Below are 27060 nucleotides of genomic sequence, written 5' to 3' on the forward strand. Positions count from 1 at the left end.
TGCCTAGACCCAAAAAAAAACTATTTGTGGATCACACAAAGAGTTGCTCCGAGTGGGAATCTAAACAAACAAACATGTAGCTCAGCAGCGGTTGCCTGGCCATCGCACTAACCGTGCAGTCATAAAAATTACACCATGGATTTGCACCTATTTTTAAGAGATTCTTAATTCATTTTTATTAGGGCCACGGTAAAGAAGTGCAATGCAAAGATTATTAAAAAGAAGCAATCTGAAGGAAACGCATTCAGCACGTGGTGGATATAGGTTGAAGTATAGTTTGAAGAAGAAGATGAATCAAAATTTCGTGTTTCTCTACTTTTAAGAAATAAAAGAAGAATAAACAACCATATCACTGTTATAATTTTAATTGTTAGAGAATAAAGAAAAAAATAATGGAGAAAAATTCCAAATAAAGTGTAAAATCGTCCCTATTGTATGGCGTCACTTTCTGCTCTTTCGGAGAGTACAGATGACAGATAAGTAACACAATCTTCCTAAGTTCCAGGCCCCGGGAAAATAGGTTTGTTTTGAGGTTTTGATCATTGGATGGCAATAAACTTCAAAGTATTGACCTTCTTCAACTTTGCTAGTAGCAGTCCCAAACACATAACGGATTATCTTTATAAAAAATAAGGCATAGGTACTACATAGATAACGATTTTGTACAGCTATTTTCCTTCCATGTTATATACGTTTACAATAGAGAATATATTAATAAAATAAATTACTTATTCAACAATTCAACTTTACATAAACAAAATTTGTTATGTATTAATCGTTCGCTAAATGACCAGTTCAAATCATTAAGTCATTAATTTACATACAAGTAAATGTTTATATATAAACCTAATTGCTCATGTACCCGCACAACGCTGGTACGTCCGTTAGATTGTGTGCCCACATCAAAATCTTTAAATAAGGTAAGTAAAATCATCATGAAATTTTATTTAAGATGAAAAATATAAGTTTAGTTAACAGTTAAATACGTAACAATTAAGTTCCATCTTATATCCCCGTCACAATATTAAAATGTATTAACTTAATTTGTACTGATTTTTTATTATAAATAAGAGTGCTTTAAAAGTGAACGTGAGTGCATGGTGCAACTTTATAACAGCGTTACTTTATCAAGTGACGTCACAAATGTGAAAGAAAGAGATCAGATTTGGTCATCGGGTAACCTTAAAACAAAAGATACGCAGCCTTCCTCATTTGTCAAATATTACACTAACCAATCATTATGCAGATCTAAGTTAAAATTCCTTATAATGGATCTCAAGAACTCGATTGTCACCTAAGAATATTATTATAATATGATCTATAAAATAAGTTGTATATCTTATTAATAAAAGAGTACCATAAGGGGTTGCACTGAACATTGAACCCAACGATTTAGATGGAAAGAAGTGATCTAGGTGAAAGTATTTTAAGTTATTTTTTATGAGACAAGCTCGCCACAACCTCCCACACTGCTGCAACTCCTGTAAGCCAGGATCTACAGCAGATACAACCATGGAAAGTTATTTAAAATACATTTTCTGTTAATATAGAAAGAAAATCAATCGGGCCACAAAGATGACGCCGACACCCCAGGAACACGCGACGCAGGAGGAGATCTCCACGGCCCCGGTGTTCGATGGCGAGAGGATCGTCATCTCCGGCATGTCGGGGCTCTACCCGGACTCCCACAGTGTCAGCGACTTGTCCGACATCTTGTACAACAAGGTATAGTATGACATTGTTTTAGTAAAGATAACTCATGACTTAGTCAATAAGAGTCTGACTCTCCCTCTCGCTTCATCCAAAGCGGGACAAATCATTGGATGGTTATCCCCCCCCCTCTCCCTAAAGAGAAGTAAAGTTAACGATCCCAAGAAAAATATAAGAACACTAGACCTAAGAATGGATGGACACTATTTACACTTACATCCAGATATAAAATGGAAATATTAATGTACAAATATATTTCATTGCACTATTGTCATTTATAGATCAACCCTGTGTCGGAGAAAGGGTTGCGGTACAAGTTCAGTCACCCTGAAGTGGTGCAGCACTCGGGCTCCGTGCCTGGGCTTAACTACTTCGATGCCCAGTTCTTCAAGGTGCACTACCGACTTGCCAACTGCATGGACCCTATGGCCCGCAAGATCTTGGAGCAATCTTACCAGGCCATCTATGATGCTGGTTAGTGAAAGTGTACATTCAGTTTACAGTAGTTATAAAGTAAAAAAGAAAAGTATATTATCTATAAGTAAAAAAATAGTTTTGCAGTGAAATTGTCGCTTATTAGAGGACAGTATGTGGCTGATGACGGGCGACCATAGTCTTCGGTATTAGATTGTCATTAGACAACACTGATAGCATGGGACACTTTCGATTTTATAATTTCCATAATGATACACACGCGCAGTGATCGAGTCTATCGCCAAACAACGAGTTTTGCAAATTCCGTCATTGCCTATGACAATTCTCTCGATATTATGTGGCGCCACATTACAAAGCATACATAAAACATGTTATACGCAATGGTTCAAAAACATTTTTTTTCCTAAATTTTATGATGAAATGTATCTGTAATTTCTCTGTCTAGGAATAAACCCGGATGATCTGTCTGGAAAGAAGGTTGGTGTGTACATCGGCACGTGTTTCTCTGAAGCCGAGAAGGCTTGCTTCTACGAAGCTGCTTCCCGATCTGGATTTGGTATTGCCGGGTTAGTAAAAATTATTTTAATCCCCAATTTGACAGCAGTACTATAAAAATTACACCTAACCTATGACACCTGTTCAAATTGTTCTACCAATGAAAAAAATTTTTTTTATCATACACTGGGTACACATATACAATTATGTACCGTAAAACATGGCAACTTTACCATATTTTGGAACAAAAATCTAAATATATTTTTAACCATAAGACGCATAGAAACCAAACCTACTATCTGGCTCACTTTACCGTAATCGTCATTTACCGTATTCGTCGTATACAAACGCTTACTTTAGCCGTAGTAAAGAAAAAACAACATGGGTAAAGATACCAAATTTTTGGCAACTTTACCTACACGCCGTATTCATCGTGTATTGCATATTAAAGAGTTGTTGAGGTACAGAGGGCTTCATCTAGGACCTCTTCGTATTATAATGCAAACAATATGAGGAAATCTATAAAGATAACGGCTACACAGACAGTAGGGAAAGTTGCCACGGGTTTCATCGTAATTTACATACAAATAATTTGTTACGCTCGGGGTTGTCAAAAAATGAGAATTATTTTTATGACATGTATATTTAAAAAAAAATATAAACCTTAAACCTAAAGTAAAAAAAAGCATAAATATCTGACATAAATATTGTTCCCTTTTAAACTAAATTAAGTTCTAAAATTTTAAGTATTTTCTTAAAATTTTAGAACTTAAATTTTAAGTAGTTTAAAATTGTAAAAAAAGGCTACCAAATAATGTTTAATCTTTTGACTTTTTAATTTTTTGACTTCACTATCTCCATAGCTAATTTTAACATTACTTTCGTATACTTTTTATATTGTCTAACTCCGAGTTATCTGCGGTTTTGTTTCATGTGAGCCATTTTGGCTCTAAAACAAAAGGTATTATTAAATACATTATAACTTATCATCCAGGATATTCACTATTATGCTGGGAAATTTAGGTATTCGAAAATGGTTACATACACACAAACAAGAAAAAAACATTTATTGCCAACCCTAACTGTAGGTAAAGTTGCCACAAAGCAGGCCGTGGCAACTTTACCTAACCTGTGTCAACATTACCGAAGCGATTATTTATCAATAAATTAATGAAAAAGCAATTGCTGACATTACAACAGTAATCCCAACTATATTATACATTCAAGATCAAAATTTCACTCACCTGTGACATATAATTAAGGCTCTGTGAGCACAATTTAGGAACTACTAACTTTTAGCACATTTTCACGCACTACACTGTGACGGCCATTACTGGCATAATAGCAGTCTTGCGTCTACGCAAAATATAGTAAATATTTCCTTTTAATGTCTAAAAAATACTACTATTACAAAACAGAATTCTAGTGGGTAGATTTTTAGATAAATTAGTTTATACTGAATACCTATAGTATGGTAAAGTTGCCAAGGGTCCGGTAAAGTTGCCATAGTTTACCGGTACTTTAATAACTAGCTCCAATACAATGATAATACAACTGCTACGAAATTGGCTACGAGCTACGACTAAAACGTGCTACGGCTACGGATATTGCCATGTCATGCTAATAAAATTTTCCTCTACAGTTGCAGTAAAACTATGTTCGCCAATCGTATATCTTACTGGCTGAACGCGAAGGGCCCGTCAATGTCGATTGACGAGGCGTGCTGCAGCTCTACTGCAGCGCTTGAGCAGGCCTACCTTGCTATGAGCCGTGGTGACTGTGAGGCTGCTATCGTTGGAGGTGCCTACTTGTGTCTGCATCCTCAGTCTTCTGTGCATTACGGAAGGTACCAATTTCTATCAATTACCTCAATCAACATTATACATATTTATATCGATAAATCGACAAAACTAACCACCATGTTAATGCAATGTAAATGTCTGCTCATAAATAAATTATTGTTTAAATGAATGGTATGAAGTCTAAAAATTGCAACTGCAAGTTGTGTAAAAATTGTTTTATTTGCAGAATCATGAACCTGTGCCAGGATGGAAAGACAAAGTCTTTCGATGAGAATGCCAATGGTTGTGCCAAGTCTGAAGCCATCAACGTGCTGTTCCTGCAGAAAGCTAAAGATGCGTTGAGGTATGTTCATAATGGGCTTTGCAATTTTTAACATTATTTGAGTGTCATGTCAATACCAATATACCTTATATATGTTACCTCTACAGGCCAGTAACAAGAGTTCTTTGTATACTTTCACAGAATCTACGCTAACGTATTACATGCCAAATCGGAGTTCACTTGCATTCTGCCTGGAGAGACTGGACCTCGGTACGGTTTCTACAGAGACGTTGACATGTCTGTCGACTTCATGAAGAAGTTCTACGAGGAAGCGAGGGTCCCCGCAGAAGCTATTGAGTATGTCGAAGCTCTTGGATGTGGTGAGTAGAAGAACATTTGTTATAGGGAAAGAGATAATATTTTGCTATTAGGAATATTCAGCCCTCACAGAGTAACTGATCACAATGTATGTAACCTTGCAGCCGTGAAGGAGGCCGACAAAGTGGAGCTGCAGGCTATTGAGAAGGTGTTCTGCAACGAGCGGGAAGATCCTCTCCTCATCGGCAGTGTGATGTCCAACATTGGGTACAACGAAGCCGCTTCTGGTATCACTGCCATTACAAAAGTAAGTTGACCAAGAAGCGTAGCTACGAAACTTGATAAATACGTGTTGAAGTAGGTATATAAATGCCTTTCAAACAGATTTTAAACAGAGTATGATTATGTACCTATAAAACCCTAGACAATCTGTTAATTGGAATACGTTTACAGGTACTGTTGGGCTACCACACTGGTAAGATAGCGGCCAACCTCCACTGCGACAACCCTCGTCAGGACGTGGTAGCAATACGTGAGGGTCGCATGCGCGTCGTCACGGAGCACCAGAGCTTCAAGCGCACGTACGTCGCCGTCAACGGCATGTCCGTCACCGGAGTCAACTCGCACGTGCTCTTACACGGACACTGCAAACCTAAGGTACAAAGTCTTTATAATATTGTAAAAGTTAATGAATAACTTAAACTAAATTAAACTTTATTTTAAGCAATTGGCATTCAATGTGTTAATGACCCATTGGGCAAAAATATTAATAATCAAATATTTTTAGGACCCGAGCCGCTACAAGTCCAGCATCGCTCACCTGGTGACAATATCAGCGCGACACGAACAGGCCGTGACCTACATGTTGGACAATTTGAAGGCCAACCCCATCGACCCTGAACAGCTGAGGCTGCTGCACAACATTCACTCCAATAACATTTCTGGACACTTGGGAAGGGGATTTGTCATTCTAGGTAACATTATTTTCCATCTTTTTTTGATAGACCTCCTGGTGGATGGAATTATTTTAATTCCAGTTTAAAGACTATTGATTAAGGCCAAAAGGTGTACATGTAACTCCGATCTCCAGTACCTATAAACACTCTCCAACTTATCCCATTGAACACAGTCAAAAGCTTTTGTGTAGTTGATGGAGCATTTTTAAAAGAATAGGGCTTGTTATAATTTATTTGATGTTCAAAACCTCCGTGTTCCTCGGGTATCCATCCACAGCAGCAAAGCGAAATACGTCTCCAGATATAAATACTTAAAATACATAGAATGGAATCAGGCGCTAATTTGTGAAAAACCATACTAATATGTCAGTTATAAAACCAGTGTTTTAAGAAAGGTCATAGAATGTCAGGCCAGTTACGAGAAAAATAATACTAAACAATATTTTAATGATACCAAGGAAATGAGAAGATTAATAATTGGTAATTCCTCTTCCAGATACAAATGAAGAACAGAAGACAGTATGCCTCTCGGAGAAGTCTGAGTACTTCGACAACGCTCGTCGTCCGCTTTGGTTCGTGTACAGCGGTATGGGCTCCCAGTGGGCTGGTATGGGCACGCAACTCATGCGCATCCCTATCTTCGCTGCGGCTATTGAGAGGTATAATCCTTTCTTTTCAGTGTCAGTTTTTTTAAGTTCTTGTCTTTTTTTCATCTTAACTATTCGTATAGTGTTTTTGCCATTAATCAACGTTTTAACACTTTTCCAGATGCCGCAAAGCTTTGGAACCGAAGGGCATTGACATAGTCGACATTATTACGTCAACTGATGAGAAGACGTTCGACAACATCCTGCACTCCTTCGTCGGTATCGCCGCCATACAAATCGGTCTCACCGACATCCTGCGTGAACTTGGACTTAAGCCTGATGGAATTATCGGTAAGACTACTAACAAAATCGTAAAGACCAATAAATCAATAGTTTTTAGTTAAAGACTGAAACGCCTGTTTACAAGTGTCACTAAATCACGTTACTGCGATTTCCAGACTACTCAAATTTTGTCTTCAAACAGGTCACAGTGTAGGAGAGCTGGGTTGTGCATACGGTGACGGTTGCTTGACTGCAGAAGAGATGATCCTGTCAGCCTACAGCCGAGGTCTCGTGTCCCTGGAGACTCCGTTCATCCGTGGATCCATGGCTGCCATTGGTCTTGGATATGAACAGGTATAAGTACCTATTGTCTTAACTTTGCACGAATGTAATATCGCGAGGTATTCCAATTTTGTTTTACTGAAATATTTACATATTTCACTTCCATAAATTAAGGTCTTACTCATTTAACTTTAATTTTTAGATCTTGCCGATGTGCCCACCAGAGATCCAGGTCGCTTGTCACAATGGACCTGAATCCAGTACCATTTCTGGACCTGCTGAGATCATGCGCGAGTTCGTGGGACAGTTGACTGCTAAGGGAATCTTTGCTAAGGAAGTCCCATGCTCCAACATCGCGTACCACTCCCGGTACATCGCTGAAGCTGGTAAGTCTAAGCCAATGTAGTCATTGCTGACGTTTTTGGAACATTCCTAACCATTAGGTTACCATAATAATTATTGCGTATAATCTGCTCACAAATATGATTCTTCTATGACGTGTAAGAAAACGCTTTGTTACTTTTATCAGCCACTGGGCAAGATAAGAGTCTATTATGGCGCCTATTAAACCAAACATTTTTAATAGGTCCTAAACTACTCGAATACCTCTCTGAGGTGATCAAGGACCCGAAACCTCGAAGCGAGCGTTGGATCTCATCTTCGGTGCCACAAGACAAGTGGGACGAACCGAGCGCCAAACTCTGCTCCGCCGAGTACCACACTAACAATCTGCTGGTAAGTTCCATCAGTCACAGAGTTAAAATATTTTGTTTCATTAAATATAATTTAACAAAATCTTAATTTGACAATACAGCTAATTTGTTTTAAACGAAATAATAATACGGTGTATTCTTTTTACAGAGCCCGGTGCTGTTTGAGGAAACTTCAAGGCTGATCCCCAATGACGCCGTGTTGGTGGAGATAGCTCCCCACGGTCTGCTGCAGGCCATCCTCAAGCGCTCGCTGCACCCCAACTGCAAGAACATCGCTCTGACCAGGAGGAAGCATCCTGACAATACGTTCCTGCTCCTTGAGGGTATTGGCAAGTAAGTATAACAGCAGTTCATCACACAGCTACCATGTTTACATCATTTGCAAATGTTAATTTACTGTAAATCATTTTTAGGTTGTTCATGGAGGGTTACAATCCCAAAGTCAACGTCTTGTACCCAGAAGTAGAACTGCCAGTGTCTTCTGGTACGCCCTTCTTGTCTCATCTAGTGAAATGGGCTCACGCCGAGAAATGGTGAGTAGCTCAGTGTTTTGTTGTAATTTTTTGTTCTCATACATACACATTGTAATTATATACTTTTCGATCATTGATACCAGTAGTTCCTTTATTATTCATATTTATTAAGGTTTACCTTCTTTCTTCTAGGCCCATGCCCCTTTTCCGTACAGCCAGTAGGAAGGCAGCCGCTACCTGTGACTACGTGACCTCACTGCAGGATGTCGAGAGTGCATACTTACAGGGACATGCGCTGAGAGGTAATTTTAGTAAACACTTATTTTAACTGGAATTGGTTAAAGTAGTCCTCATTTTCTTAACAATACCTAACTTGAAGACCAACAAGCTCAGAAGAAACTTCTTGTAACGATATCCAATACTCAAATATTTAATTTCAGGACACACGGTGTATCCGTTCTCGGCCACCCTGATGCTGGTCTGGGACATCTTCGCGATGACAGTGGGAGTCCCGAGGAAACAGATCTCCGTGGAGTTCCGCAACTTGCACCTGTACTCGCAGCCGATAATGCACGACCAGCGGCAGCTGCGTCTCAGTATGTGCTTACACAGGGGAGCTGGAATGTTTGAAGTAAGTTTACTAACTGTGTCTAACCGAAATTCTTCAGAAAACTCCAAATAACAAGCGCCATCTATTAACGAAAGTTAGAACTACAATATTTTCTTGAAATCGCGGATTTCTTACATATTTTGCTTGACATTTTCATCAATTTTAATTTATGACCATGATATACAATTTGCCTTTACTTTTGTGATTTGATATTTGAATAAAAATGGACCATCGTTTATTACAGATTCTAAATGAAGATATCAAGCTAGTAATTGGAACCATTGTGGCTCTGGAGTCTGAAGACGTAAAGAAAACCCAAACTGTCACCGAGGTGGACACCAAGGTCAACATCGATCTGACTGCTGATGATGTGTACCGTCTACTCAGGGATAGAGATTACTCGTACAGGTAAGATATGACTATGAGACTGTGTGATTTGTATTGATACTATTTTAAGACTAATTGAAACTCGGTCAAAAACAACATCACGTTTAAATGGCATGGATAATTGAATAACAAAAAGTAAGAAGCTGGCAGAAGATCCACATAAATATGATAGTATATAATTGCTTAAATATTTGTACGTAATTTTTTACCATACTAAACACTTAACCTAATCTCAAAACTCATTGTTTGTCCATGCAGTGGTGAGTTCCGTAGCATCGAGGGTGTAAATGCATCCATGACGGAAGCTTCGTTAATATGGAGAGACAACTGGGTGACCTTCATCGATGGCCTGCTGCAGCTCAACATGCTGAGACAGAAGCACGAGGGTGTCTCCATCCCGACCCATGTCAGAAACATGACCATCAACATTCAAAAACACCAGGAGATTGCTGCCAAGTCCTTCGTCTCTGACTACAAAGTTTTGATGAAGGCAGAGGTTATTGAGAATATGAATATGACTAAGTGAGTTTTTAGTAAAGTCATTATTCTGTGTATAAGATTTCACATTCAAATCTTCTTGTCATTAACCTCTAAATATTCTGTAAGTCAGTTCATCTCATGATTGCCGTTTTTCCAGATGCGGTGGTGTGACCATCAGTCACATCAAATTGGAGAATTTGCCTCCCATGGTAAACAGAGACATGACATTGAAGGCTTTGAAGTTCGTCCCGAATTCTCAAGCAGCACTTGATGTAAGTATAAATGAAAGAGAGTTGTTTAACGTTACTTTTTTCATAAGACTTAATAAACTTTTATGTTTGTTGACAATAGCGACTCCGGATGGAATTAAAAAAAAATCGGTGTGTTAAAAATAATTTGTGATATCCACAGATTTCAACTTCATTAGAAGTTTATTTACAAACAGTAGCAGAGAATGTTAACAAAAACGATTTGAAAGTGATTGGTATAGTGAATCAACCAGTGAGGGGATTACTTTTCAATGAAGTAAATAAGGCCATCAAGAACATTTTCGGTGTCAATGTAACCTACGATGAAATCACGCGGGAGGCTGCACTAAAGAATCAAAACCTGAAAGATTTTGATCTGGTGCTGGTCCAAAACCTCTCTACAGAGGATGGGGTAAGTTATTTTATTGTATGTTTTATTTATTTATCTATATATTACCTATCCTATATATCAAACTACACTTCATATTTTTTTGGAATATAATAGCCTGTGTTTCTGATTCTCTTCCAATTTCCTTTAACCACAAACATATTACTTTATTTCAATTTTTCTACAGCTCTGCCAGCTCCTCCACCGTGCTCTGCAAAAGGACCAATTCTTAATTAGTGAAGAGGACCTCACCTTCGGAGGTCGCACTCGCCCCTCCTCACTGTACCGTGTACTCTCCGTCCACAACATCTTTGAGAACGGCGAGAAACAGTCCCTCCTCCAGCTGATCCGTTGGGGACCAGCGACCGCAGAAGCTACTGCTACCGTGACCGTGCGCTCAGCTGCAGATATCTCACTCCTCGTCTCCACGCGGAACAATCTGCCCGCGGGCCACCGGCTCCTGATCATTGCACCTTACCCAACTGTATCGGGGCTTAAAGAGCTCGTAGCTAAATGGCGCAATGAAGCCAGTCGGAACAAGATCCACCTCATCATGGTCGCGGAAGACAGCTATGAAAGATTCTATGTCGATGATGTTCCCGATATCGACCTGGCGTACAACGTCTTGGATAATGTAAGATGATGTTTACTTATAATTCGGTTGTGGTTGATGTACTTACCAACGTGCGTCAATAAGTCCGTGACTCTACGCCATTGATAGCGACGGCAAAAAGGGTTATTTTTTTAAATCGTTTAGAGAAAAAATATTCATATTATTTTCAAAACATTCAACGAGAAAATACGAAGACACACACAATGTACAGATTTCTTCGTAAACTCGAGTTAAGTATTATCATCCTCACTTTTTTATCCCCCACCTAAAAAATTGTTCAGGTGAAATCATCTCATAAAAAAAGATGTCGACAATAAAATATTTTTTTTACAAAAAAAATGTGTTTTATTCAAAAGTCACAGACTTGTTGATTACCATTGTAGCTATGAAATAAAACATACAAAAAAAACTCTTTTTTAATGTGGTTTTACCCCAAACATAAGATAGCAAACCCCAAACATGAAGGTAGGTTAGGTAGGCCTATCCAATATTTTAAATGTGTATTTAATTTTTGTCATTTTTATTCAACTTGCGTTTCTTTCTCAGGGCAAATGGGGAGGAGAAAACTACGTGTCGTTGGAGGAGAAACCGACAGTGAGCCCGAACGTGACGCTGCAATGCTCCCAGATCGGTGATTATGACACCCTCACCTGGGTGGAAGCTCCTGAACTTACCAAATCTGGCATAGCTGTAAAGGTATACTTTCTAACATCTAGTGCTAACGATAACCTTAAACAACATACACAGTAATTGACAAGATCTTCTCAATTCCCTCAGGTGCAATATGCTAGCATTAATTACGATGATGTTAAGAAAGCAAGCGGATCTTTGTTGTACAAGGAGAATCTGAAGAATGCTTTCGGTATGGACTTCAGTGGAACCACCAAGAGGTATGTAATGTTTCATTGTAAACTTTTTCATATTATCCTACAGCGTTCCACACTGAGATGAAGTTCCACCTTGAAGTGGAACATAGCTGGAACACTGTTATATATCTCCGAACTTCTGTATGACTAGTGGTGAGCGCGTGATGGGCCTAGTCCCGTGCGGCGCGGCGAGCAGCGTGGTGCACGCGCGGCCGGAGCTGCTGTGGCCGGTGCCCGCGCACTGGACGCTCGAGGACGCCGCCACCGTGCCGCTGGCCTACGCACACGCACTCTACTGCTTGGTGAGCACATCGACATTATAAAAGTTTCACTTTAAACAAGCTGTGTTCATCGCACCAAGTTTGTCTTAACATTATGATTCTAATTCACCGTTATCCATTTTAGGGAATTAAAAGCCGTAAAGTAGTAACAGACAACATGAGCGTGCTGGTGCACGGTGGAGCTGGTGCCTTCGGGCAGGCCGTCATATCTATAGCCTTGGCGTACGGATACGAGGTGTTCACCACCGTCAGTGACACGCGCAAGAAACATTTCCTGCGCAAACTGTTCCCGGCACTAAAAGGTAATTTCCTATAACTTAACCCACAAACTGTCTTGGCCGAGTGGCCCCTAACTTGACTGACTGCCTTCTTCTAGCAATATCTTCATGAGTGATTGTGCGCTAACCGGTCGTATTTATCCGTGTTTCAGCGGAAAACATCGGTAATTCCCGCGACAACAGTTTTGCTGACATGGTGATGACTGCAACCAAAGGAACCGGCTGTAACATCGTCATCAGCTCCCTGGCAGAGTTGAAGGCGGTAGGTGCCTTTATATATAACAGTGTATCAAAACCCCTTATGTGGGAGGAGTTAACTTAATTGTTAAATTATGTTATACACGGAATAATCTATTGTTATTTTCATGACATTTTCAGGTCTATTAATTTGTTTTGTTTTTCCAGCCTTCAATCAACTGCGTCAGGAGTCTGGGTTCATTCATTGACACCTCCCAGCTGCACAACCACGACGTGTTCTCGTACGGAATGTACAGCATGACCATGGACCGCTCCTACTCTGCCGTGGACATCTCCTCCATATACAACCCTGCCAATATTGAGGATGCCAAGGTAATCATTGTAATAACTTTAAAAGACTTAAATGTAAAGGTTAATGTTAATTCTTCCCTATAGCATAAGTCGAAAGTCAGCAAAAGTTTTATTTTTTTATTTTCTTGTAAATAAACAATCATTTTTCCATCTTACAGTTTGTTCAACGTATGTTGAGTGAGGGTATTGCCCGTGGCTACGTGCGTCCCCTGTCCCGTGTCACGTACGCGCCCCACGACGCGCCGAGTGCGTTCCGTCTGCTGGCGGGCAGCAAGCACCGCGGCCGGGTGCTGCTGAACATTGGAGAATATACACTACAGGCTCAACCCAGGTACGAACCTTTCGTGCATTTAGTTTGAGATTCTTGCCCGTGGGAGAACGTCCTCACAGAAAACCGGTGTGAAGCAGCATATACGTTGTGTTTCACCGAGTGAGTGAAGATACCGGAGGCGCAGGAGGCGCAGTTGAGCACTATTAGATTACCCCAGGAGAATCCCTGTCTGGACGTCCGTAGTTCAACTGCCCAGAGCGTGAGCGTCCAGGTCGCCCCACGTCGTACTCTGGGGGGAGGGGGGCAAAACTGTGAGTATTAAAGCTCGAGGCAAAAGCAAAAAATTCACTTCTAACTTTAATAAACAAGTAGATTATAAGCTAAGGAGAAGGATAAGTGCTGAAAGAAAGAAGGTGGACATGCCTCACAAAATGGAAACAGGTACGGCGATGACAAATAATAATGATGTAATAATTATTTCTCCAGGCTCACCTGCAGCGCTGACCGCACCCACCTGATACTCTGCAACGACGACACCTTCGGCCTGCAAATTGGAGACAAACTGGTCGAACGCGGGGCCAAGAAGATTTGTGTGCATTACCAGAAACCTTCCAGCTACCTGCAGATCAAAATTAAGTAAGTTTTCTCTCTAACTCCCTATCCCCCTCAGATGAGCTTCTCTCTCCAATAAGAAATACTCATTTGCAGTTTATAGTTTACAACTGAAAAGATTTCAAATAAGAAGGAAAGAAAGAAAAAGCATTTGTTCGACAGTAGACACGCACACAAAAACAATGTACACAAATACTTATATAATACAAAATAATAATAAAAGAAAGTAACATTGAAATATAAGAAAACAGTGAAAATACAGAAATTCAATATTAACAAAAACAAGATATAAGAATAAGTATTTTTGTCTTTTGTCAGGTCTTGGCAAGAGTCAGGCGTAGAAGTCGTGGTATTTACCAATGACTTGAAGAAAGAGGATGATCTCAGTGTTCTGCTGAACAAAGCTAAGGCGTTGGGTCCAGTGGAGGGCGTGTACGTGACGGTTGGAGACAAGCAGCAGGTTGTCGACGAAACCTTCCTCAGCATACTCGACCAGGCGTCAAGGACACTTTGCCCGGAAATTAAGTAAGTTATCAAATATTCTCCAATTCTGAATGGGTATACATAATTATATATGTCTGTCTGGTCATAATTTTAAAAGAAGCAAATCTCTCAAGATCCCTTTTCTGATCATTGTGATTTGTATTTCGACAGATATTTCGCAGTGCTCAGTACTGGTGAGAATTCCATCGGAAAGGAAGTATGTCTTCGTCGCGCTAAGGACAACTTGCCGGCTACCATACTGTCCCTACCAGAACTGACCAACGTGAGTATCTAACGCTTAATTATATGAAACTAATGTCGCGGACCTTACTTTTACTTTTTACCTGTCCATCCATCAAGCACTTATTTGCTTTATCTACTAATGAACCTTTTTATTGATAGGATGTGACTGAAGGAGCATGGTACCGAGGCGCGACGGAGGCTATGGAGAGGGCGCTGCGTAGCTCGCACAATGTCGTGCAGGCAACCACGGCGCCTGCGCAACAAGTCTCCCTGCTGCAGAAGATCCTTGCTATTGCTGGTAAGTTGCACTTAGATTCTATTCTACCACTTTCATTTTAGCAAGTCACTTTATCGTTCTGATTACGATTTCTACCATATACCTATTTATACTTTTTTTCACACAACATTTCTTCATATTTTTATTCCATACACAGTAGACGCAGAAGCCATATAACCTCAAACTCTGTTACATTCCACAGGTATAACTAATGCCGAGAACCTCAACAAACAAACCACCTTCGAAGAATTAGGCATTGATAAGGAAAAACTGACGAGTATCTGCATGTACCTGCGAATTCATTACCATCTGGTCTTCGAAGAGTCCGAATTGCTGGCTTTGACGATCAATGCGTAAGTAATTAACTATCTAATATTAAAGAAGAATGTAATAACTAATTTCTTATAAAGTATTCTTTAGATCCTTTAGGTAAAAGAATCAAATGACAAAACTAAGCTTTATTAGAAGTTATTTCTACCAACTCCGTCAAGTAAAAGCATTTACTTAATAAAAACATTTGTTTTAGTATCGATAAGTTTGAAAAAGCTATCACCAAGTCGGAACTCAATGATGAGAAGGGCTTGGCGACATTCTTCTCCTACGTGGACTCGGACGAACTTCTGGCCACAACTGACTTCGTATTCCTACCGACACTTGTAAACGATGCGGCTATGGTAAGTCACCACACATCTTAGTCGATCCTTTTAAAAATTGGCGTTAAAAAACAAGCACAATTGATTCAACCAATTTAAGAATGGCTTTGTTATGACCAAAATAAACTCGCTTTGCTTCAAGAGGTAAAGAAACAGAAAGATCTGTTTTTCTTTAGTATCACTACAGGATGAAATAGATGTGAAGATGATGCCAGTTTCCTGCTTCTAATTGGATTTGTCAATTACAGAGAGACGACGAATTCGACTCAAACCAGACGTACCTGTGCATAATCCCAGGCATGGAGAGCCATTACGAAAGGTTCCGCGTGCTCTGCGAGAGACTGAAGCTGCCGGCGCTCGTGCTGCAGCCTGGACTCGATCTCTCCAACGAAACAGTACAACAAACCGCGGAAAGACTCGCTGAAGTAAGATTATTTAATTATATTTACACAGCTTCCTTTAGTTTGAACGATAACCTTCCCTTGTCAAATAATTTTAATGTTGGATGTTACTCAAATGACTGTTTTTTGTTTAGGTGTTCTTGAAGAAGATGGGATTGAAGAACAACTTCTACCTCCTTGGATATGAAAGTGGAATATTTATTGCATTAGAAATGGCTGCCATTTTAGAAAAGAATGGTAAGAATTTGAACGTCTGCCTTTGACCCATGAATATTTTATTTAATATCGACAATCTTCTTCTATTCACCAAAGGGTGTGGTCCTGTCAGGCCAAGCACTGTAGTTATCTAATGTAGAATGTCCAATGATTAAGCATGCAACCTAAACCTGTTGTGGAAATTGAAGTGTGTGTAACCACTTGTTTTGTAATTTAAAATAATTGCTCTACAGGTTTGACTGGAACCGTCTACTGCCTTGGGTTCGCACCTGATGAGTTCGTGCTGAGACTAGAGGATCAACTCGCAGAATACAAGACTAAAGAACAACTGGAAGACGCAGTAGCCAAACACATGTACTCCATCATGACGGGAGGCGACACCACCGGAGTCGACGAAGTCTTGCAAGCAGCCAACACGTGGCCGCAGAAAGTGGACGCTTGCGTGCGCAACTTGCTGGGACGCGTGTCGCATTCAGCGCAGTATGCGCGCGCCTTGATTGAGTCGGCTCTCAGGCGCATCGAAGGCACTCGCCACTACGTACCGCGCGTGCACGCGCTGCGTTCCCAGATAGTGCTCATGCGCGCTGCGTCCTCCCACGAGGCGCCCTCCCCCGCCGCCCTGCAGCGCCACTCGCAGCGCCCGGTCATAGTACACCAACTGGACGCGCCTCTAGCACACGCGACCAATGACCTCAACTGCGCCGTAATCGTCAACACATACTTGGACTCCACTATTCATGAAATATTCGAAAAGAAAAACCTTTGCAACACGTACCTTATTAACGCTAACTCTTTCATGGCCCTCGATTAATTTGATTAACAAATCATCATTTTATTTATGTCATACAATAATATTAGCTACCGGACAATGTTACATACACCTAATACGTGCTACTACACAAGTACGTATATTTTAATTTATTGTATATTAATTACGAGAGTTTAGACTTTGATTAAAATATTATAATTAATTGTAAGTATTGTTACAAACAAGGGTCACTGATTTATTTATGTACTTGGTCTATGTAAGTTGCGGAATTATTTGTTGATATAAATAAATGTGATGTTCATTCTATCTATTTTGTTTCATTTACTATGAATATAAAACCATATAAACTAAAATGTATACTGTTATATAAACCTATCTAATACATATTTTGTACCCCAGAAAGGAAAACGTGTTTGGGTATGAGGTACAGCTGTAAAGGAAGCAGTGTAAACATTTTTATGTATAAATTAAACTTGTGACATACTCTATCATACGCCTAATGTTCATATTAGGTGAAATAAAAACCAAAATGAAGTACCCACGTAATTGTTGCCGAAGATACGACTATGGTCTCTCGTACGTAGGTACGAGGGTCGTATATCGAACACTAAGGAGCGACTTGTAGTGAACTACAGCTTGCACATTTTTAACATATTGAACCTACATGTGTACGTCAAGGTATTAAATTTAAATAATAATCAGCTGCGTGGTTTTATTCGTTTCGATTTATTTTATCGATCATAACCAAGTATAGCATGTGTTTATGTATTTATTGGCAATGTTTAAGTTAAAATGTTAGTTTTATTTCTAAGTTTTGCTCTGCTGAGAATATCTGTTAGTTTATCTGTCAGTTTACGTAAGTGATTTATATATATTTATATTAGTATTCCTGAAAATCGGTAGTTTTATATCATTGAGTAAAAATATACATGTATGCGACAGGAGTACCTAAATAATTTACAATACATCGACATACCGCTAATTACACAACAAGCCTTGGAAACATTACTCAAACGTCGAATTCCAAATACCTAGTGAACAGTCACTTATACTTGACAAACACATTTACTTGGCAGTCCATAATAATATACCAAATATCAATATGAATAGTTTCTGGGTCTGATCAGCACATACCTGTCTTATTTATTGAATACTTCTTTTTCAAAACGCATAGCAAGTAGATATACAACCATAATCTAATTCAAATTACCGTCAAAAACTAAAGTCGATATCTTATTCCAGCTACAGAAAAAAATGGACGTCTAAAAGTTCAACTTCAAAGATCATTATCACACGTCAATGAAATGCTAGCTGACATCGAAGGGAAAATAGATAAGGAACGAAGGCTTTTATCACAAGTCGATACGGACTTGAATGTGAAAGACGCAAATTACATGGACTACACAGTGACAGACATTTGGTGGCACGGCTCCGAAATACCTGGTACGACACACAACACAACAAAATAAGCCAAGACAAAACCTATCCGAACAGTTAAACAAGCTGAAATTAGTACTACGGTGGGCAAGTCAGTAATGCGTCAAAGGCTAGAGCACTACTACCAGCTAAACTCCCAAATACGCTCGCAAATGACTACTTAATTGGTACATCGTGATCGAAGTTACGATCCATTAATACGTGACATAGTAAGGAAATAGGTGCGCCAATAAAACCCTACAGTAGTGTAAAAACGCTGGAACAATTGGTCAGGCAATTGTAACGCTAGGGAATGAGTTGCGTGTGTGATGATGTAGGTGTTTTTAATTTGTGAGTGTGTGTTTGTATCTAGTGTATTTTTCTGCTGCGTGTGGGTGTGTGTGCGTGCACAAGATTGCGATTGAACAAGAGAGAAATATGTCTTGTGACTGTCTAAGCTGTTTAAAAATATAAGTTAGTTGTCGCACTCTTTTACATAAATTGTGAATATATTCATCAAAAGATTATCTTTGATCAGTTGTAACACCCAGACAGCGAATACGTTATGTTGGTTACATAATCGAGCAATTGCTTTGATGCAAGGAAGCAAGCAACAATGATGTTTGAAAGTCCGTAACGCTGGTTATTGAAATATATTTAGTTTTATCAGCAGTTTGTAGCAAGCCAGTGGCAAATCATATTCCTACTTGAGCCAGGGAATGTACCTCCTCCCAAGTACCACCAACGAAAGTAAGAGTGGTGTCATCTGCATAAGATGTTATTTTGCAGTTTTATGTTTAAATTGACATAATATACTCAATAAGTAACATAAAAACTAGGTAGGACCAAGAATACTGCCCTGAAACACGCCATACTCCATAAGAAGTTCATTACTCAAATGATTCCTTATCTCAATGGATTGTGAACGATCTGTTAAATAATCATATCATTATATTAACTTAAATTCATTTCCCATTATTCATTAATTATCATATTAGCTAAATTAAGAATTAAGATGAGAATAGCGACCGTGTCAAAAGCTTTGGCAAGATCGAGAAAGATGGTTTATACCATTTTTATTATTGTCCATCCATCTTTCTTACCACGAAGTCCGTGAACATGTGTACGAATTCATCCGTTAACTTAATGAGCTCGAAATCCATATTGTGTTTCAGCAAGGATTTTGTTTGCTTATAACATTAAGCCTAGAAAATAGAAAGCGTGGCCAACTTCTTCAAATAGTAAAAGCCATTTGCATGGAGTTGGATTTAATTCTTGCTCAAGTCTTTTATTTTCAAATCTCAAAAAAAAGTAGCGTATCGGTCAGTAACTATGTATTGGCAATATTATTTCAACAATTCATTGAAACAAACATTTTTTATTTTTTAACGTTGATAAGTCTGCGTTTGGCCACCAACCCGCTTACTGTCAGGACGGCGAAGCGAAGATGTGGCCGAAGATGGAGCACACAGACTTAGAAAGTACCTATTTACTCTGACCTTGAAAAGACCCGGGTTGTATTTCTCAGGAAAAATAAACCGGCAGATTGTTCCATTCCTCAGCTGCACGGATTAGGAACATGGATTCGAACCGTTCCGTGCTGTATCCTGTAGAAGATCGAGAGACTAGCTACCTAGAGCCTTCCAGAGACCACATCCTCTTTGATTCAAACTCCCATCATTATATGCGTTGCTAAATCATAATAAATCTTCTGGTGTTTTCAGATGAACCGACCTTGCCTTCATTCACTACTGCAGCTACAACTAAACCCTCTGTATTTGTAAAAACTACAAAGTCTACAGTGGGTACCCACCCACCGAACTGGCCATTTCCAAAGGAGGAGGAAGGAGCGAACTCTACACGTAGGTACACGTAGAGGATACAAAATCCTCTTTTTTTCATAAATATCGATTAATTCCCCTTTAGTTTATATCCCCATTCCGATCTGCTAGGCTATGCTGTAACTTTCAATTCTAAAGATCGAACGTGAACAGGATCGCGGTCCTCTATGTCATTTGCTATATAAAGTCGATCAATGACAGGCGAGAATGCTAGCTCACTTTGAAAGTTCGAATTGATAGTGATTTTTTTTTTATGGGACATGCTGGTTATTGGGCAGACGTATTACCTGATGGTAAGCAATCGCCGCCGCCCATGGACACTTGAAACACCAGAGGCTTTACAAGTGCGTTACCGGCTTTTTGGGAGTTAGGAATTTAAAGGTTGTTGTTCGGGAATGGGGATGGGGAAGATTAGGAAGGGGGGAATTGGGCCTCCGGTAACCTCACTCACACAACGCAAGCTTTGTTTCACGTCGGTTTTCTGTGAGGCCGTGGTATTACTCCGGTCGAGCCGGCCCATTCGTGCCGAAGCATGGCTCTCCCACACTTATAAATGTAAGGAAAGATTGATAAACAGTAGATAGATAAAGAATACTTATACGTACGTAGATAGATAAGATAGCTTATAGATTCTGAAACGAAATGAGCTTCTTTCTGCTGGTATTTTCTGTTACTTTGTCGAACAATGGTAATGAGGTACCGTGGGTACTGAACCCGCGCGCTACACAGCAAATAATTGCGTGGGTTAAAGGATAAACGAAAACGTAACTAATTAACTTCTTGAACATTCGATAAAACGATAAAATAAAAGAGCATGACGTGCCACGTCATTATTACTAGACATAATTACCACAAAGTATAAGTTGGTTAAACATTATGTTTGATTGTTCTTAGAAAAAGAAAGCTTATTAATGCATGATCTGAAGAGTAGTATGGCGGTAGACGGCCTCGGCTACGGCAGTGCATTCACAGTCAAACTCCTGGAAATTGCCAGGAAGAAAGATTTTCTAACCACAGCCGAATTGTTTAATGCTTTCTCAGCTGGCATGAACAAGTAAGTATGGTGATGTTTTTAAATTTCAGTTACAAATATGATTATTTTTATAATTTTACCGTAAGTACGAGATTAGTCATTATCCAGTGTCCCCCAGTCCCACACAGCCACGTGGCTAAAACGTGTCATGTGTTTTACTGCAGACTATAGTCTACAGTTTTTTTGAGCCTATAACGTTGGTCTCACTAAACTTTTATCAATAATAAGAATAAGAATATTTTATTGTGTCAAAAATTTCTTTACAATAGTGTGTACAGAATCCTCTTTTAGACAAAAAATGCCTGTAGTAGAAGACTCTGCCCCTCCCTATTTGCATAGCGTGATAATTAACACAATAACTTAAGAAAATAATAATAATAAAAAAATAAAAAATGTAGTTAACTTTAGGGAACAATTTCAACAAAAAGAGAATATAATTAAAGATGTGAGTGTGTATGTGTGTGTGTGTGAGTGCGTGTGTGTCTGTTTATGTGTGTGTGTAAATGTGACTGAGTGTGTATGTAAATGTGACTGAGTGTGTATGTAAGTCTATCAGTGTTATAATAAAAATGCTTCAGTGTCCTCATACGTAAGTGGTTTTATCCACCTAACTAGTGTATCTTTAAGGTCATGATTATTTTTAGTGTGTATACGTATCTTTTTATTTATTCTATTATATAACTGAGCTGATTGTTTATTGTACTGTTTACATCCAAATTTGGTTTTAGTTGAAGGTATATCAGCTATACTGAAATTCCTTCTTTTCGAGGTAATGCCCACAGTAGAAGGTAAAGACTTGTGCTTCTTTAAGATGGTTTGAACAATAAACAGTTTTCTGACAGAGAGTACATCACTGATCCGGTAAAGGTCCACAGTAGGAAATCTTAATTTTTTAAAAAATATTAACTTTAAGAGAGCGCGTTGTGCTCGTTCTAAATGTATCAATTTGGTCTTTGCTGTACCTCCCCAAACCGGAATACAGTATACAAGTACAGATTGAACCAGTGCAATGTAAATTTGCATAAGTAAATTTCTAGATGGGCCTTTGTTGTTTGCTTTTACTATAGGTGCTACATGCCTAAGGGTTTTGAATATCCAGCCTAACTTCCTGATTCTGGCGGTGACTTGCTCTACGTGAGGGTACCAGGATAGTCTATTGTCCACTACTACACCCAAATACTTGACTTCAGTTACTTTGCGAACACTCGGGCAGTTACAATTATTGCCGTATTCACCCTGGCATGCATGTATGATTATTTCAAACTCATCAATCGGTTCATTACGCTTGGAGATACTAAAACATATAAAATTCGTTTTAGATGTATTTAATGTTAGGAGATTAGATTTTAGCCAATCAGCAACACGAGTAAGACCTGTCTCAGCATGATGTTTAACATCGTGCCAAGAGCCCCCATAGAAGACTACGGCTGTATCGTCGGCGTAGGAGAAAACTTTAGCATTAGGTATTTTCATGCTACAAAGGTCATTAATATATATCAAGAAGAGGGTTGGGCCCAATACACTTCCCTGAGGAACACCGTACAATACAGCCGCGTCGTCACTGATATGCTGCCCAACCTTCACTCTTTGCTTTCTGTTTGAAAGGTAGTCTTTTAGAAGGTCAAGAGCTATACCCCGAACTCCAATCTTTTCAAGTTTGTTGGCAAGGATAGAGGTAGAAACGGTATCAAAAGCCTTTTTTAGGTCTAAAAAGACCGCTAGGCTTTTTTCACCATTGTCTAAATGTTTAGCTATTAAAGAGGACAAATCACTAACAGCATCCTCAGTAGATATATTTCTTCTAAAGCCGTATTGCGAATCAGATAATATATTAAATTTATTCAAATAATTAAGTAGTCTAGTGTTTATTAATTTTTCAATAATTTTTGATAAAGTAGTTAACACTGATATTGGTCTATAATTGCTGATATCGTCTCTATCTCCACCCTTGTGCACCGGCGTGATAATGGCTTCTTTTAGCGGGGCCGGGAAGATTCCTTTCGTAAAGCAAAGATTTGCAAGGTGTGTGATGATGGGGACCACTACCGTGCTGGTATATTTTAAGAACTTAGTAGATATGTTATCACAACCCGTAGCGCCGCCAGACTTAAGGTTCATTAGAGTTCCGTATACCTCATCACAGTCTGTTTCGAGAAGCACGAAAGAATTAGCTTGTGTGGGTGCATCGCTTAATGGAGTACTGTTATTCTGGGTTCTGGGTTGACTTTATCAAGAGCTACCTAACTATTATAATCATTAAGGTCTACACTTGGTTTAAAATGTATATTTGGTTTTTGTATACCTGAAATGATGTACCTAGTTTTTTTTAACATAACAGACGAATCGACGAAGGAAAACTTGCAAGTATGGGACAGGACTTGTTGGGAGCAATAAAACGGTCACTAGTCATGTTACAATCTGATAGTTCTGGACTATACAATGAAGATGCATGGGGTAAGTTACAGCAAATATTACAGATTTATTTACGTACATATAACATTAAACACGTTGACTATTCTCAGATGACGCAAGCCTAAACGTAGCATAGTAAATATGCTGACCTACATGAACTAACTTCTTTTTGCTGGCAATCAACTGTAAACTGAATAATGAATAAGTCAAAATACACCTCGCCCCATACTAGCTCGCTTCAGCGTTGGACCTGGGACCACTTGCTGGGTGGTCACTGGTGACAACACCGCTATCGAGAGAAACCAGCCAAGGTGTCGTGTGTCATGACTTTATATATTTTTATGTATGTTACAGCGATGATGGATATGGTCCATTTGGTAGTTAAAAACAAAAATATACCAATCTACGAGCAACTTAGGCAAGCTATTAATTTATACGACAGCATGTTTACGAAAGAAGAAGGAGAAGAACTCTTTGCGTCGCTTGAAGTTTTCGAGCGTTATCCTGAAGGTAAAACTATTAAAATAAATTACACCTTGAACACAATACATAGATAGATAAACCGCATACTGTTATCTGTGACTTTAGTGTGACTGTAATTTCCTTCATGAGTGATTTTATCTCCAAACTAAGCCAAGAAGATTCACCACGCAACATTTGGTCAGATGTGCGAAAATTACACTTTACATTAGATTACACATTACATTAGAAAAAAATACATTAATAAATGAATTTAAATGCATAACAAAGTAATACATTTTAATCTCAAGTTATAAAACGTATCTACTTACCTTTCACAGGAGGAAAATCCGCAACAGAAGTATGCGAACGAATAATAGATGCCTTCCTAGCTCCATATATTAGGATGGATGGTTCAAGGGAACAAAAACACTTTGTTCGTCTTATTATGCAATCTGCTGAATCTGCAAATCCAGGATGGCGAGCACAAGACTTTGCTTTGCGTATGGGTAAGTAAGTAATTATGTCACACAACAACACGTCGTCGTGAAGTCACATTTAACATATTATAACTCCACTATTCGCATCCAAACCGTAATGGATTAATAGCTGTAGAATTTGAGCGATTTCAACGTGATAGAAACAGGTTTTAAGGTTTATGTTATTTCCAGGCTCCAACACAACCATACCAGAAAGAAGGAGTATGAACTACAAAAAAATTGTCCAACACCTATTACATAAACATCCCAGAATACTAAAGAAGTTAAATGAACACCATAAAGTCAAAAAGTTAAGAAAATATCGCCGGGATTCACGAGACTACGAAGACTACGATGAAACCAGATCAAAAAAACATTCAAGTCGTCGTTTTAGACAAAGAGCATTTTCAGAAAGTAGCAATGAAGCTGACCGTGATAGTACGGATAGTACATTATATCATGAACATCATATCAATCACGTATCTTCTTATAGAAAAAAAGTTATGCATCAAATCAGAAGACGAAACAGAATGAAGAGACGCAAGCATCGCCGGGAGAGACGCAAGCATCGAAGACATCGGAAACGGAAACAACGAGAAAGACAACTTTCTATGGGAAACCTTAGCACTACTCTTACCACTGCTACTGCTACTACTTCTACTACTGCTACTGCTTCTTCTACTTCTACTACTACTGCTGCTACTACTACTACTACTACTATTGCTGGTAATGCTGCGGCCAAAAAACTTGTTTCCAGCTATAGTCCAGAATATTTGAAACAACTTGCAATAAGCTATTTTAGAAAGAAGCAACAGGCTCAAAACTTTAGGAGATTCAACGTACCATCTACCGAGGAAGAAATGTACGATAATATATCAGTTTACTCAAGTAATTCTACAGAACATAACAATTTACTTCAAAAAATAAGAGAAGATTCAAGTTACAGTGATGAAGAAGAACATTTAAGGAACAATCTGTATGATGCATTGAGGCATGACAACAGAACACTAGTTCAATTTAGAGCGATACACGGTGAGGACACCATGAACGATACTATCCGGGGTATAAGCAGAGAATCTGATAACGAATGGGTATTAAAGAACAACATTTATAAAGTATTCGAGAAAAGAAATCAAGTATACCGAAAATGAGAGTTCTGAAGTTAGTGACTATTATGATCATGTACAAAATAAATAAAACCATTTTATTATTAAAACGAATAACGTAATAATTACTTATTAAAATAAAAATAGTTTACGTATATAATACGTATATAAACTAAATAATAATACTAACTATGGCTACCACTTAAAAACTAAAAACTTAAAGCGTCGAAAATAAATAATCCCCATCGGAGTCGTGAGGTAGGGTGCGCAAAACACTGCCAGCATGCCACGTTGAATGGCAATGCTTTGACATAGGTAGTAGCCAACGTTTCGGTCACCTGGAGTGTCAACCATCCTCTTTACAATATCTTTGTAAAAGAAATGTGCACTTGGACCCCACGGCCGTAAAGTTTGAATCCCAAACGATTCGAAAGTGTAATTATCATTTAGGCTATTATACTTTCGCCGTTTGAGGTTCTTGGCAGCAGCTGCAGCACCGACTCGACACGCTGAGCTTGGAAGATGGGACGACCCAAGAGTATTAACGCAAGTGATGTCCCATACTAAAGGCCTACCCATCTTCCAAGGGAATAATGACATACCGTCAGATCTCTTGGCATCGTCGCGTACCAAGTAACAGGCTCTAGGACAGCTGGCAAAATAAATTAAGTAACAATCAACAGACGAAGTTTGTGAAAATTAGTTTGTTATAAATAAAAATCGTTTTCCAAAATTATTTTTACTTCATTATAATTAAAATTATCTATTTCATCATAATAAATAAATTGGAATTATTTAGAAGTCACTAAAACATAACATATTACTCAAAATTATTACTAATTCCTGTTATAATTAATGATGATAAATCGTGCTACATTATCGCGCGATCTATCCAAAGCAGGAGCAACTTCTACTAAGGTTGGAGCATACTGCAGATATATGTAAGGCTGGGGTCGTATTCTTCTGCACCCTGAAACATAAATATTCTTAAATGTTCAAATTCACGTACTTGCTTCAAATATAATTGAGGAAAGTGCAGATTGAAACCATATTTACCAAGCAATCACCGCCGAATGTTGTTGGCTTTGTTACAATATTTGAAGATTGCTGTACTTCATCTGTATCCACGAACGAGAAGTATGTCGCCTGACCATTGACATCCTCGTGCATTTCTATTCCGTCACGAATTCTTACTTCTTGTAATTTGGTCGTGTATGATTTACTCTCTGTCAAAGGCGCATCTGTAGACAAGACGTTTTAAAGGTGTGATTCAAGTATCAAATCCTGTGTATGAAAGAATGCTTTGCAGTGGCACAGAAAACGTTTGGTCAACTACGTAAGCTGAGCTCTACATCGTTCTTTCATGCAAGATGT

The 27060-nt window shown here is 38.9% G+C and overlaps 2 protein-coding genes across 3 annotated transcripts; both read left to right on the plus strand.

Annotated features, from left to right (window-relative positions):
- Positions 1-783: 783 nt before the first annotated feature.
- LOC118274601 (fatty acid synthase-like) lies at positions 784-17246 on the plus strand. Of its 2 annotated transcripts, XM_035592211.2 has the most exons (40): positions 784-920; positions 1551-1725; positions 1992-2184; positions 2591-2711; positions 4283-4486; positions 4669-4785; positions 4906-5084; positions 5187-5329; positions 5476-5679; positions 5810-5996; positions 6475-6637; positions 6747-6916; positions 7050-7201; positions 7332-7515; positions 7716-7864; positions 7991-8175; positions 8256-8375; positions 8508-8617; positions 8756-8946; positions 9170-9333; positions 9571-9834; positions 9950-10064; positions 10204-10452; positions 10616-11062; positions 11588-11737; positions 11819-11931; positions 12059-12209; positions 12313-12490; positions 12619-12728; positions 12872-13036; positions 13174-13346; positions 13773-13922; positions 14217-14423; positions 14553-14664; positions 14784-14922; positions 15104-15254; positions 15428-15575; positions 15803-15979; positions 16090-16192; positions 16405-17246. In XM_035592211.2, exons 2-40 carry the CDS (start codon positions 1576-1578, stop codon positions 16980-16982), a joined length of 6966 nt encoding a protein of 2321 aa, XP_035448104.2. In that variant the 5' UTR covers positions 784-920; positions 1551-1575; the 3' UTR covers positions 16983-17246. The 2 variants fall into 2 exon arrangements, with proteins under 2 accessions (XP_035448104.2, XP_035448106.2); XM_035592213.2 differs by lacking the exons at positions 10204-10452; positions 10616-11062.
- Positions 17247-17627: 381 nt separating this feature from the next.
- LOC118274559 (uncharacterized) lies at positions 17628-25803 on the plus strand. Its single transcript, XM_035592121.2, has 8 exons — positions 17628-17796; positions 18183-18383; positions 20081-20218; positions 21092-21251; positions 23569-23684; positions 23997-24152; positions 24443-24610; positions 24773-25803. The coding sequence occupies exons 1-8, from the start codon at positions 17733-17735 to the stop codon at positions 25729-25731; spliced, it is 1962 nt and encodes a 653-aa protein (XP_035448014.2). The 5' UTR covers positions 17628-17732; the 3' UTR covers positions 25732-25803.
- The last annotated feature ends 1257 nt before the right edge of the window (positions 25804-27060 follow it).

Source organism: Spodoptera frugiperda, chromosome 11, assembly GCF_023101765.2.
Source record: "Spodoptera frugiperda isolate SF20-4 chromosome 11, AGI-APGP_CSIRO_Sfru_2.0, whole genome shotgun sequence".
NCBI classification, from domain to species: Eukaryota; Metazoa; Arthropoda; class Insecta; order Lepidoptera; family Noctuidae; genus Spodoptera; species Spodoptera frugiperda.